The sequence below is a fragment of the Silurus meridionalis genome, chromosome 1 (genome assembly GCF_014805685.1).
Source record: "Silurus meridionalis isolate SWU-2019-XX chromosome 1, ASM1480568v1, whole genome shotgun sequence".
NCBI lineage: Eukaryota > Metazoa > Chordata > Actinopteri > Siluriformes > Siluridae > Silurus > Silurus meridionalis.
Window position 1 is genome coordinate 8037546 of NC_060884.1, and position 13376 is coordinate 8050921.

At 46.0% G+C, this 13376-nt stretch overlaps 1 protein-coding gene across 1 annotated transcript in view; it reads right to left on the reverse strand.

The window, feature by feature from the left end:
* The window catches only part of abcc4 (ATP-binding cassette, sub-family C (CFTR/MRP), member 4), a 53674-nt gene that overhangs the window by 20410 nt on the left and 19888 nt on the right, over positions 1–13376 (reverse strand). Inside the window, exons 7-12 of the mRNA XM_046847274.1 lie at positions 12938–13063; positions 11865–12114; positions 3731–3838; positions 3566–3655; positions 3277–3468; positions 2948–3042 (exon numbers count right to left, since the gene is read on the reverse strand). Of these exons, the coding sequence (XP_046703230.1) occupies positions 2948–3042; positions 3277–3468; positions 3566–3655; positions 3731–3838; positions 11865–12114; positions 12938–13063 (861 nt within the window). The remainder of the gene's footprint in view (positions 1–2947; positions 3043–3276; positions 3469–3565; positions 3656–3730; positions 3839–11864; positions 12115–12937; positions 13064–13376) is intronic.

Consider the following 13376-nt stretch of genomic DNA (forward strand, 5'->3'; position numbering starts at 1 on the left):
ACAGAGCTACATAAAAGAACATGGAGCTACATAAAAGAACACGGAGCTAAGGAGTAAAATAAGTTGTCTTAGCCACATAAAGTGCATTGTGTGCAACCTGATGCAAACAGTGCAAGACAGAAGACCACCAGACAATACAAAACAGTGTGGAACAAATACACAAAACATATAAATATTATATATAGATATACAGTACAATGTGCAAAAGAGGACTATAGACAAGAGTATACTCGAAAACATAAACACAATGTTTTGCAAAACAGCAAAAGCAGCATTTAATAGGTGTGCAAAACAGCATGTAAACAGTAAAATAAGATTATAATATAATATGGGTGGTGCTGAAGACATCGGTGTCTATGAATTCAAATGATTATTGAGTGTGTGTTTAAGTTCGGGTTGTATCTGTCAGGAAAGCAGGGGATATGGGACTGAGTGCACGGCCAGATTGTTCTGTCAGGAAAGGGTGACTAGTTGAGTGAATGGGCGGACCCAAATGCAGGATGCAACGGGGAGTAATGAAAATACAGGCTTTAAAAAAAAGTAAGCAAAGCAATGGGGCAAAGGCAAAAACAAAGTCCAAAAACAGTCCAAGGTCAAATGCAGAGGCAAAAAGGGTGATGCAGGGAGAAACCAAAACCAAAATCTGAGGCGGAGTAAAAATACTGGAAATACTGGAAAGGCACGATAATCCATACCGAATGTCAAGTGCATCGCAGGGCTTGAGGCAAACTGCCACGCCTCGGACGTCAGGAAAGGCCAGATGTAGCGTGGAGCGAGCCCCCAGGTGGCTGCCCCAAGCACTTTCTGACCAATGTGATGAGGCTGAGCGAAGCCCTCTGCGGAGGTCTGAGGGGGAGCGATGCCCTCTGCGGAGGTCTGAGGCAGAGCGACGCCCTCTGCAGAGGTCTGGACCACGCCGTCAGCAAAACCCAGGGGCCAGGCAAACACCTTGGAGAAACCCGGGGGTGGAGCAACGTAGTCAGCAGGTCGGAAGAGTGGGGGGACGTCACCAGTCAGGCCGGAAGGCTGAGGTTGGGCAGCAGAGTTCAGGGGCCAAAGGGTTCAGTTCAGTTCTCTGCTCTGGCTGAGCTTCAAAATGTCGACCGTCTTGGTTGGGTCCCTGAATTGCCAGTCTGAGGCAGAGCAAGCCCAACACTTTAAGACATCCGCTGGGTACATCTTTGAACATATTATTCTGTCAGGACTCTCACGGGACACAAAGAGCGGCCAGATTATTTTGTCAGGAAAGCAGGGGACAAGGGACTGGGTGCATGGCCAGACTATTCTGTCAGGAAAGGGTGACTAGGTGAGTGGATGGGAGGACCCAAATGCAGTATGCGACAGGAGTAAGGAAAATACAGGCTTTAATGATAAGTAAGCAGAGCAATGGGGCAAATGCAAAAACAAAGTCCAAAAACAGTGCAGGGTTAAAAACAAGGCGATGCAGGGAAGAACCAAAACCAAAATCCAAAACAGTCCAAAATTCAGAGAGCAGACAAAGAAAGAGCAAAAACAAAAACCAATAAACAGTCCAGAGTTCAAACCAGGTAATTAGGAAGGCATAACAGAACAGGGGTCAGGAGCAGGAGCAGGAACAGAAACCAGAGCAGGCAGGGTGGCAAGAGTTATCTCAGGGGCCAAGGAGCTGGTAAGATAATCTGGCCTTGAGCTAAAGTCTTGTGTGCCCTTAAATACCGGGAGGCGTGGGAAAAATGACAATATGGCCGCCAACCCAGAAGTGCGCCGCAGAAGATCTTGACAGTAACAGTTCAGTAACACATAGCTGAGTGAGTGTGTGTGTGTGTGTGAGAGTTTAGTACAGTTCTGTGTGTTGAGGAGCCTGATGGCTTGAGGAAAAAGGAGGTCATGTGTTGTTCATCTAAGGAAGCACTTGCCCTTAAGTCCTGATAAGGGTCACATGCTATATATTATGTCCTGTTACATAAAATCATCGATTTCCAATAGAGTATAGTTTCATTTTCACATAACACACACTCATCACACGTGAGTGATCCTTCAAAAAAAGTCTTACGTTAGAGAAGTGCAACCAGTTTTTTCAGGAACTTAACAGTGCTGATTAGAACAGCAAACCGTAGTCAAAAAGTGTTGTCAAACTTCAAGACTATGTCGCTAAATTTGTTAACATTTTAAAACCCTTTCAGGAACTTCAGTTAAAAAATGTAAAAAAATTAGGGATAAATCTGGTGACTTTTTAAACAGCGTATAGTGACTATCGTTTGTGACATCTCTCCAGATCACATCACAGCTGCTGATTTCACGAGCTACTGATATAATACTGATATACGAGAGCAGGTTCACTCATCAGTGTGTAATGTGCTGCGCTTGCAAACACTGATAGATCATCACTGTTAATGACTAACTGCTGATCAGTAGCTGTTTGTCCCAGCCTCTGATGGTACAGTGTGATAGTTGGAAATTTTGAACAATTTTGGGACATTGCGACTTAATGAAACTATGGTCGTTTACTTGTTTTTAATTACTGACCGTGTAAAAAGTTCTTGTGAGTGTGAGATTTTTGGTTCTGGCTAAAATAAAACAGAACCGGTCGGATTAAACGTTCTTGGGTAAAGCGAGGGTTTGGTATTCACTTGGAAATCTGTGAGGACCTCTACAGTTCACATTACAGTTTATACATCAGAAAACTGAAGAACTGCTGCCCTTTTATATCCAGTATACCTTCTTTATTACTTAACTACTGAAAGTGTATATTAAAGGTTTGATATCACTATGGACAATAAGTCATCAAAAAGAGGAAAACATTTTGTAAACATTAACCACACACACACACACACACACACACACACACACACACACACACACACACACACACACACAAAGGACAGGACAGGACGATATTTTTTTTTCAGGCCCATTGTCTTCACTGTGTATACAGGATACTTAACAGTGTAAAAACTATCAATCATACCTGGCCAGGTTAACTCGAGCCTTCTGACCTCCACTGAGTGTAGCACCTCGGTCCCCAATCACAGTCAGATCTCCCTCAGGGAGTATCTCCATATCCTACCACGGATACAGAAATATGAGCCCATACAACACTATATGCTTCATGTTAGTACATTATATTTTACATTGTAGTTTTATATTTTACACCAGCAACTAAGTAACAGCAACTTTAATCCACTCTAGTTCTATGTGTATTTTTCCTATCCGATGTGAATGGAATAGAATTCTTTACTTGTGTTCAACGAACTCACAGTATTAGAATTAGAGTAAAGTGTCAGAGTGCGACCATACCTTCTTAAGAGCACATGCCTTTAAAACCTTCTCATATCTTTGTGGCTGGAGCTCCTTTCCAAACAGGATGTTGCTGCGGATAGTACCTGGATACACCCAGGGCTGCTGGGACGCATAGGTCAAATTCCCAGTGACTTTCACTATACCTTTGTCATGTGGCAGCTCGCCCAGAATGGTGCTGAGCAGGGAAGACTAACAGAGAAAAACACAAAGAAAATGTTTTTTAAAAAGGGAGGAAAGGCTTTTCATCGGAGTAGAAAGCTTATAAAAAAAATATATAGTCACAGACCTTTCCAGAGCCAACAGAGCCAATAACAGTAATGAGCTGACCCATTTTCACTCCGAAGGATATGTTTTGCAGCGTTGGAACATCCAGACTCTGTGTGTAAGCGTGAAGCATTAGTCACTGGCCTGATAAGGGGTGTGTGTGGATATACAATAGAATGTGATTCACCTTCTCCCAGTAGCAAATGAGATCCTTTATCTCCACAGATGCCTCAATCTTTTCCTCTTGAGAAACGGCAGCGTCGGGTTTAGCCAACTCATCCAGCAAAAGGAACTTCTAAAACCCAGATTACCAACAGGGTGAGCAAGCAAACAAGAAGTATTATTATTGCCACCCAGTTTAAATGTACAAGTGTATAAGCACTTACACAAAGTGGTAATGTTAGGGAGAAATAAAATTACCGTAATTTCCGGACTATTAAGTGGACCCAAATATAAGCCGCACCCACTGAATTTTACAAAGATTTTTATTTTGAACATAAATAAGCCGCAGGCTTACTGAAACTAATAAACTTTACGCAGGCTTTAACGAAAAACAGTGTCTGTTACACAGTTTAACGAGTGAAATATGTTGTGGCTCCTTTAAGAGCAGAGCGGCATTTTGGGAATAGCACGCCGCCACATTTTTCCGCTATTACTGCATGTATGCAAGACCGAGGAATATGTCCTTATTATTTTGTGATGCTTATTTCTAAGTTTCTTTGACTAACCCGTAACGCTGTTGCCAAGAAAAATAAAAAAGCATGAGTTTTGGAAACCTGTCTGTGCTTATATGATTTCTGTTGCAACTGGAGTTGGCGAGCTCTCCCACGACCCTAGCCTACCAAGAAAGTCATTGTTCACTGTCTTCCTTCTTCCTTTCACAACTTTTTCTCTCGAGAAATTTTCTTTTGTCATCGTCGTGCGTTTAAAAATCAAGTTTTTCTCCCGATGTCGTGCAGCTCAGAACACAGGTGAGGTGCGTTTTTTTGTTTCCGTTCGGAAATTTCATTGGTCTAATGTTATGTTGCTCAGTTTTTGGCTTGAAATTCATAAATAAGCCGCTTTGTTGTTTCAGCCGCGGGGTTCAAAGCGTAGGAAAAAAGTAGCGGCTTATAGTTCGGAAAATATGGTACCTTGGATCTTTCAGTAATCCACTGAATTGAATGCATTGAACTGTTAACTGGCTATTACACCTGTATACATTTGGGGTGTGTTCAGTGTAAATCAGTCGCTAAATAGAACTGCAAACAATTTGCAGATGATAAAGATTTGTCATATTACTTTTATAAAGTGTACTTTTATTTATATCTATATACAACTTTGATGTATACGGTCAATAATGTATACTGATCTAGAACTAATCATGAATAAAATGAGTCAATACCACATCGTGCTGCTGCACTGAATATCAGGCTGTAGGCAACCAAAGCCATGATGATGTTCAGTACAAGTAAGAAAGTACATTACAAATACACAAGGCAGTTTTATGAACAAAAACTTATATTTACTGACTAACATTTCAGGAACATTATGGCAAATAGATTATAGTTGAAAATAAAGTTAGAAAAATAGTTCCTAAAAAAAAACATAGCTGAAAGAGATGTACAGTATGTTGTCATATAAGGTACAGACTCACAACTAGTCAGCTAACAGACTAGCTTGCTGCTCATTGGGCCTGCAATGATTTGTTATTTTAAAGAGATATAGCTAGGCCATAAGATTTTAAGGCGAAAATATACAAAGTAAAAAGAAATAAATAAACTATAGCTAGTGTATGATAAAGGTGTCACAATCCTTGCACATTCTAAGTAGAATTTAAACCAGGCGATTTGCCCCTACATGTAACAGTGGTAAATAAAATGTTGCCCCCGACAGCCATCCTCTGGGGCTGCAGCTGAGCGCTTGTGCAGTGGACATAAATTTAATCATGTATTTCTTCAGGGAGGTGACTGAACACAGTATTATTAGGCTTATCAGACATAGCATTTTTCTAGTTTACCCTGATGCTTTCCAGTGTTTCATTTAGAATTGCATGTGTGGGTTTCTTGGCGCTTCGCAGTTGAATATATTAGTAAAACATTTTATGTTTTTCATCCTGCAAAAAAGACTGGTTTGCAGGTGTTCTGTTGCCCTCCTTGACCAGAATGTAACTTGATACCAGCCCTTATTTAATAAACCAGTTGTGTTGCCGGGGACTAGTGCAGCAAGGTGTCCAAGTTTGTTAGGGTCTTTAGATAAAATAGAAATAGCGTCTTATATCTTTATCAACCTGTCAGATTAGATTTAAAAAACAGGTGATGCTGCGTAGCTCTCTCAATCACTGAATCCATACAATTCCTTATCTTAGGTCTGACTTTACTTAATATTTGATAGATTATTCGCAATTGTCAGGAATCCCCCTGCCACGCCCCCTTCGGCGGCTGTCAACCTCAGTGCTTCGGAGAATGCCCAGCTCCTTCTCGTGTGCGCGCCCTGCCCACAAGGAGCGTCTCTCCTTCGCACTGACAATACACACCTGACTTCCATCTACACACTAATCTCACCGCCTATAAGAACACTCACTGCACACACACTCGGGGTCCTTTATTACCAGTTCATGTATGTTGCTCATGGTCCGACGTGGATGTATGCCGGTGGTGTTCCTGTTTGCTCTTTTGGGACGCGTGTGCGCTTTGCGCTGACCGTGTGTCCGCTCGGGTTCATCCCCGCTACTTACCGTCTCTCTCTCGCTGTCTTTACGCAGCCCGCGCCTCTTTCCGGACGCACCTGGGATTTACGCTTCCTTTGTTTCACGGATCCGGGTATGTTGGATTTACTCATAGACACGGAGCTGTTGTATTTCGCGCTGTGAGCGCGCCGCAAGACATTTCCTGCCCGCAGCAGGCGTACGCGTTGGCTCTGCCTCTTTTGGTCTGTGTTGGCTTTTTTGGTTCAATAAAGTTTTCTTTGTTTTCTGCAACTTCGGCTTCTGCCTCTGTGTCCGCATGACAGAATAAAGGACCCCCGAAAGGGACACAAAAGAAAAGGAGGGGGACTTTCCAAAAAAAAAAAAAAAAAAAAAAAAGAGAAAAAAAACAAACAAAAAAAAACCTCTGGAAAAGGACTGCTCTAATATAAAAAAAAAAAAGAAAAAGAAGGGGAAAAGAAAAAAAAAAAGAAAAACACAAAACGAAAGAAATAGAAAGGAAAAGAACCGTGTTTCAAGGACAAAGGGAAAACCCGGAGATTCGCAGCAGTTTCTCAGCCGTACTTGGCAGCACCACGCCCCCTTGATGACGTCACGGAGTTCCCGGCTCACTGCTCCGGCAACAGGGCTGAGTGGGGCATGTTCTTACGGAGTGTGGAGGGTTATATGAAGTCGTACCCGTCTCTCTACCCTTCGGAAAGAGCAAAGATCGCGTTCCATATCTCCCTACTGTATGGAGAATCCCTCTCTCTGGCCAGTGGGTTGTGGGACGTGACTGGAGGCGAGGTCTGCTCATGTGCCCTTTTCATCCGGCTTCTCACAGGGGAATTAGGGATGGTGACGGCAGATCTCCATCATCTCTCCCCCACTCCCGAGAGCGCGGCTGCGCTCCCGAGCTTCCCGGAAAGGTCTGTTCTGCACCAGGGTTTCCCGGAGACCTCCACCCAAATCTCCAACCTGCTCCAGGCCCTTCAGGACGGCTCCGCTCCGCCCCAGATCCTCCAGGCAATCTCCAACGTGCTCCAGGCCCTCCAGGATGGCTACGTTTCGCCCCAGGCCCTCCGACGATCTTCACCCTGCTCCAGAACATCCAGGAGGGTTCCGCTGCGTTCCAGAGCAGCCCAGAGAGCACAGCTCCGCTCCAGAGCCTCCAGGAGAGCTCTTCTTCACCCAAGGGGTTCCCGGAACTGGCAACTCAGCTCCGAGACTGCGAAAGGGAGGTCGAACCGCTGCCCCCGGGCTCCACCGAAGGCGACGGCTTGCCCCTCAGTCTCCCTGAAGGCAACGGCTCACCCCACACTCTCCCTGAAGGCGAAGGCGCGCCCCACAGGCTCTCAGAAGGCGAGTCATGTCACAGAGCTTCACTCCGGGCGACATCTCGCTTCTGAGCCCCTTCGACAGCAACGTCTCGTCCCAGGGTCACGCTGAAAGTGACATCAAGCCTCCAGGGGCATGTAAGGGCAGCCAGGCAGTCTCAAGGCCCTCAGAGAGGGAGGGCACCAGCCCAGGTCTGAAAGGAAACACCCTCGCACAGCTGGACCTTTCCGAGGAGAAGGCAGTGGATAGAGGCCCTGGAGAAAGCTCCATCGCCGTCCTAGGACCGGCGGACAGCCACAGGCCCTTCCCAGAGCCACCTGATCAGGATGTCGCAGGCCCAGAGACCTCCAAGGGCAGCCCCACAGACCAAGATTGTGCCGAAGGCGACGTCTCGCTCCGGAGCTCCCCCGAGGGCGACGTCTCGCTCATGTGCTCCTCTCTGTCCCTGAGCGACCCCGTGTGCTCCTCTCTGTCCCTGAGTGACCCCGTGTGCTCCTCTCTGTCCCTGAGCGACCCCGTGAGCTCCTCTCTGTCCCTGAGAGTCCCCGAGAGCTCGGTTCCGCTCCAGAGAGTCCCCGAGAGCTCGGTTCCGCTCCAGAGAGGCCCCGAGAGCTCGGTTCCGCTCCAGAGAGTCTCCGAGAGCTCGGTTCCGCTTCAGAGTCCTGAAAGAAACTCGGCTTCGTCCCAGGACCTCCCGGCGAGCGCCTCTCCGCTCCAGGGTCCCCAAGCGAGCTCCTCTCCGCTCCTAGGCTTCCAGGCGGCTCCCTCTCCGCTCCTAGGCTTCCAGGAGAGCTCCTCTTCGCTCCAGGTCCCTGATGAGAGCTCGGCTTCTCTCCCGGTCCCTGACGAGAGCTTCCCTTCGCTCCCGATTCCCAGAAGAGAGTTTGGTTCCGTCCCAGGACTCCCGGGAAAGTTCAGCTCCGTTCCAGGGTCTCAAGAAAGCTCGGTTCCGCGCCAGCGTCCCAAGGAGAGCCCGGTTCCGTGCCAATGCCTCCCCGAAAACACCTCTTCATCCAATGAGATCCCGGAGCACACAACTCACCTCCGAGACTGCGACAGGGACGTCGACCTGTTGCCCCCGGGCTCCACCAAAGGCGACGGCTCGCCCCACAGTCTCCCTGAGGGTGACTCCACCTCTCGGAGCTCCGCGTCACCCAAGGGATCCCCAGAGCTCTCAACTCGGCTCCGAGACTGCGAAAGGGACATCGAACCGCTTCATCCGAAATCGACGGCTCGCCCCACAGTCTCCCTGAGGGTGACTCCACCTCTCGGAGCTCCGCGTCACCCAAGGGATCCCCAGAGCTCTCAACTCGGCTCCGAGACTGCGAAAGGGACATCGAACCGCTTCATCCGAAGGCGACGGCTCGCCCCACAGTCTTCCAAGAGGTGACAGCTCGACAGCCACGAGCACTCTGAAAGTGAAGCTACGTCACAGACCTCCTCTTCGCCCAAGGGATCCCCAGAGCACTCACCTCAGCTCCGGGACTGCGAAAGGGACGTCGAACCGCTGCCCCTGGCCTCATCCGAAATCGACGGCTCGCCCCACAGTCTCCCAAAGGGTGACGGCTTACCCCACGAGCACTCAGGAGATGAAGTCACGTCACAAAGCTCCTCTCACGGCGATGTCTTGCTCCTGAGCTCCTCTCACGGCGACGTCTCGCTCCCGAGCTCCTTTCACGGCGATATCCTGCCTCCAAGCTCCCTGGACGATGACCCTGAAGGGTGACATCGCACCGATAAACCCTGCCGAGGTCATCACTCGGCCTCTGCGCTCAGTCAGGGTGGTCGCTCCATCTCCGGTCTCCATCCAGAGGGTCTTCCAGCCGGTAAGCCCCATTGAGTGCTCTGCCCTGCCTCCGGTAGTCACCAGGGTTGTCTCTCCACTCCAGGTCCCTGTGGGTGATGAGGCTCCGTTCCAGACCTTCCTGGGTAACGTCAATCCGTTCCAGGCCGCCGGGGTGGTCATCACTCAGTCTCCGGTCATCACCAGGGTTGTCGTGCCAGTCCGAGGTGGAAGCGGCTCTGTTCCAGGCATCTCAGGGTGGCTGTCCCACCTCAGGTCCTTACTGGGGGCGTCATTCCGCTCCTGGTCTCCATGAGGGCCGTCTCTCCGCCTCCGGTCGGCGCCGAGGACTTCGCCCCGCACCTGGTCTCCAAGTTGGGCTGTGCTCTGTTCCGGGACCCCGCTGGGGTTGTTGTCATGTTCCGGCTCTCCACAGGGGTGGTCGCTCTGCCTCGCGTCCTTCCCGGCTGTCCCTGGTTCCGTAGCGGTTCCAGCCGGGCCCCCTTTGGCCCTGGACGATTGGAGGGGCCCTCCTCCGAGTGCCCCGGCCCACCGGGCTTTCCTGTGCATCGGGGCGTCCGGAGCCGCCCCTTCGGGGGTGGTGGTGTCAGGAATCCCCCTGCCACACCCCCTTTGGCGGCTGTCAACCTCAGTGCTTCGGAGAATGCCCTGCTCCTTCTCGTGTGCACGCCCTGCCCACAAGGAGCGTCTCTCCTTCGCACTGACAATACACACCTGACTTCCATCTACACACTAATCTCACCGCCTATAAGAACACTCACTGCACACACACTCGGGGTCCTTTATTACCAGTTCATGTATGTTGCTCATGGTCCGACGTGGATGTATGCCGGTGGTGTTCCTGTTTGCTCTATTGGGACATGTGTGCGCTTTGCGCTGACCGTGTGTCCGCTCTGGTTCATCCCCGCTACTTACCGTCTCTCTCTCGCTGTCTTCGCGCAGCCCGCGCCTCTTTCCGGACGCACCTGGGATTTACGCTTCCTTTGTTTCACGGATCCGGGTATGTTGGATTTACTTATAGACACGGAGCTGTTGTATTTCGTGCTGTGAGCGCGCCGCAAGACATTTCCTGCCCGCAGCAGGCGTACGCGTTGGCTCCGCCTCTTTTGGTCTGTGTTGGATTTTTTGGTTCAATAAAGTTTTCTTTGTTTGCTGCAACTTCGGCTTCCGCCTCTGTTTCCGCATGACAGCAATAGTGAGCAAAGGGATACGGATTTACGCATCCCATACTGACTTTCAGTGTTTTTCTTTCAAAAATGCTAAATCTGTGCTATATGCACACCAATTTCCTTCTTCATTTTAATCTTTATTATACGACACTATTTATATAAAAGGTTTGGTATAAAAATATTTATATCAAAAGTTACAGTATTGATGAAACTTAACAGGTCCAGTGTAATGAACTATTGCTAGAACTGAACTTTTTGTATACAAAATTTCATGCATGTGTAATTTAATTTCAACCTAACTTTCTTTTCTATAAAGAAAATAAATTAATTAGAATTCAGGACCTATTCATTATAACAGGAACAACCTGTACCAGCAGCGTGTTTGCTGTTGAGAACTGATCTAATATTAACCCAGTAATATTAAACCATTTGCATTATAATGCCAAATATGCTTCAGTTGTGAGCAAGAGCTCAACAACTATAAATAAGCACGAGGTTACAACTTTAAACAGGTTAAAAAGAAAAACATATTCAGCAAAATATATAAAAAATTACCAAAATATCAATTAATTTCAGTGACAAATGATTTGTAATTAAATATCACTTACCAAGAAGCATTCACACTAAGCCAAATGCTGATTAGTTCAGCCTGCCCAATTTATCATGGGTTGAATCAGATATTTACTTGTCGCTATATTAGTACAGTGGCACCTCAGAATACGAATTTAATTCGTTCTGGAACACGATTCGCACTCTGAAATATTCGTATACTGATATTCGTCTCGTAAGGAATAATGTAAAGTGGGATAATTCGTTTCGAATGACCCCAAATATTAATTTAAAAATACAACGAATATGCACTAAAATGATTTAGAATTTAGCATTTAATAATGGTGCCTTAACATCTAAAAGAGAAAAACATTATCTTTACTGGGTTTACATTTGAGAAGAGTGAATGCTGGCATGATGGTGATGACATTCGGAGGAGAAGAAGGGAGAATTATTGTTGTGCTCTCCCTATGAATTGAAAACGCTAAATGAGGGTTGAGAGGAGTGGGAGAGCGTGTGAGGAGGTACGAAAGAACCATCGTCTCTTCAAATTTTAGCCCGCAAGATTCGGAGGATTAGTATTCTAAATTTTTATGCATAAACCCATTCGAAAATTTGTATGAATTTCGATTCGTATTCTGAATTATACGTATTCGGAGGTACCACTGTACACAATCGTAGACATTTCAGCATATGGAATATAATAAATTAGAAGAGATGACCAATAATTTAAAAGTTTTATGTTTAACTACTAATGTATTTATATTGCATTCACTAAATTAATCAGGAACTGTACCTTGATCCTACGGATGCTGATGCTGGCCTCAGACACTTTCTCTACCGCAGCAGGGAAAAAGAGTGTGACGGTGAGGCGGACTGCACTGTACAGCGACACAGCCATAAACACACGGCTGGCTGTGATTTTGTTTCCCACCAAGACGTACACAGTGAATGTCGCAAATTCAATTATCTTGCTTGCAGAGAAGAAGGAGGCCATGTTCATGCCACGCAGATAGGAGCTGCTCATGATTTTAGAAATTTCTTTCCTGGAGAGAGCATTAAAGGAGAGAGCATTAAAAGCTCAATGAAGAACACAGACACACGTCAGCTACTTTTAGACTCATGATATTACAAGTAAAATTGGCTTGAAGTGTACTCATTGTGTGTTCTCTATTCTCAGAGCCAACATCTCAAATCCAGACTTGAAAAAGAAAATGTTTTTCTTTCCCAATAAACACTGAGAACTAAAGCCTTCCGGCTCAGAGATCATAATGCAGCCACTTCACAGCATGCCAGAAGCATGTAAATGTTCATAAGGCAGATCCTGGTTGAGGATTCTCAAAATATTACTAGCCAAGAATCTTGTACAGGATGGAGAGATATTGCTGGCTTCTAACAGCATGCCTTTTGATATGACAGTATAGTGAGACACAGAGAGAAAAGAATATAAGCACTCAAACATTTTACTATTTAAAAACTATTTAATAAAAGTTAAATAAAAAATTTAAAAACTATTAAATAAAAGTATTCTACCACTTGTAAATTTGCATTAAAGGCATGGACCACATCGCATATGTACTTATACCAGCATTAACCAGCTAAAAGATTCCACTGCCATTAAAAAAAATGGCAGCATGCCCACTGTAGGTGCTTTTGGAAGTGGACAGGGGTCAGCATGGGGACCATGACCAGTCTGTGTCTACATAGTCCCATAAGTTGCTATTATAGCTATTATTAACTTTTTTTAGCAATTGGTCCCAAACACCCCACAATTCCTGCTATATGTGACAAAGGGAGAATTTAACTTTGAAATCCTTCATGTAGACAGACTGCGTTTGACATGAGATACTTTCTTACATATATACTTACTTTCTGAGGTCGTTGATCAATGCTGCAAACGGCTTTTCCCATGCATACATCTTAATAATTCGTATCCCAGACACTACCTCATTCATTGTGCGTATTCTGCTGTCAGTAAGGACTGCTGTTTTACTCCTGGAAGAAAAAGAGACATAGACAAGTGGGGGAAGAAGTATGATACCGGTTTCAATTTCAAGCCTGAAACTTTAGCCAGTAATGACAATTCCTGTGATTTCCTGTGATCCAACTGCAAATTAAGTTTTATAACTATTACATATTTATTCAAATCAGGATTTAAGTTTTAAAAGTTTCAGTTCTTTACATTTTAGTTGATTCATATTGACCTTAATTGGAGAAATAAAAGCCTAATAGGGCAAGTTTAAAGGAATAAATGGCAAAAGAAAAAGAGAAAGCGAGAGAGAAAAAAAAAAGAAATAGGACCACTGTA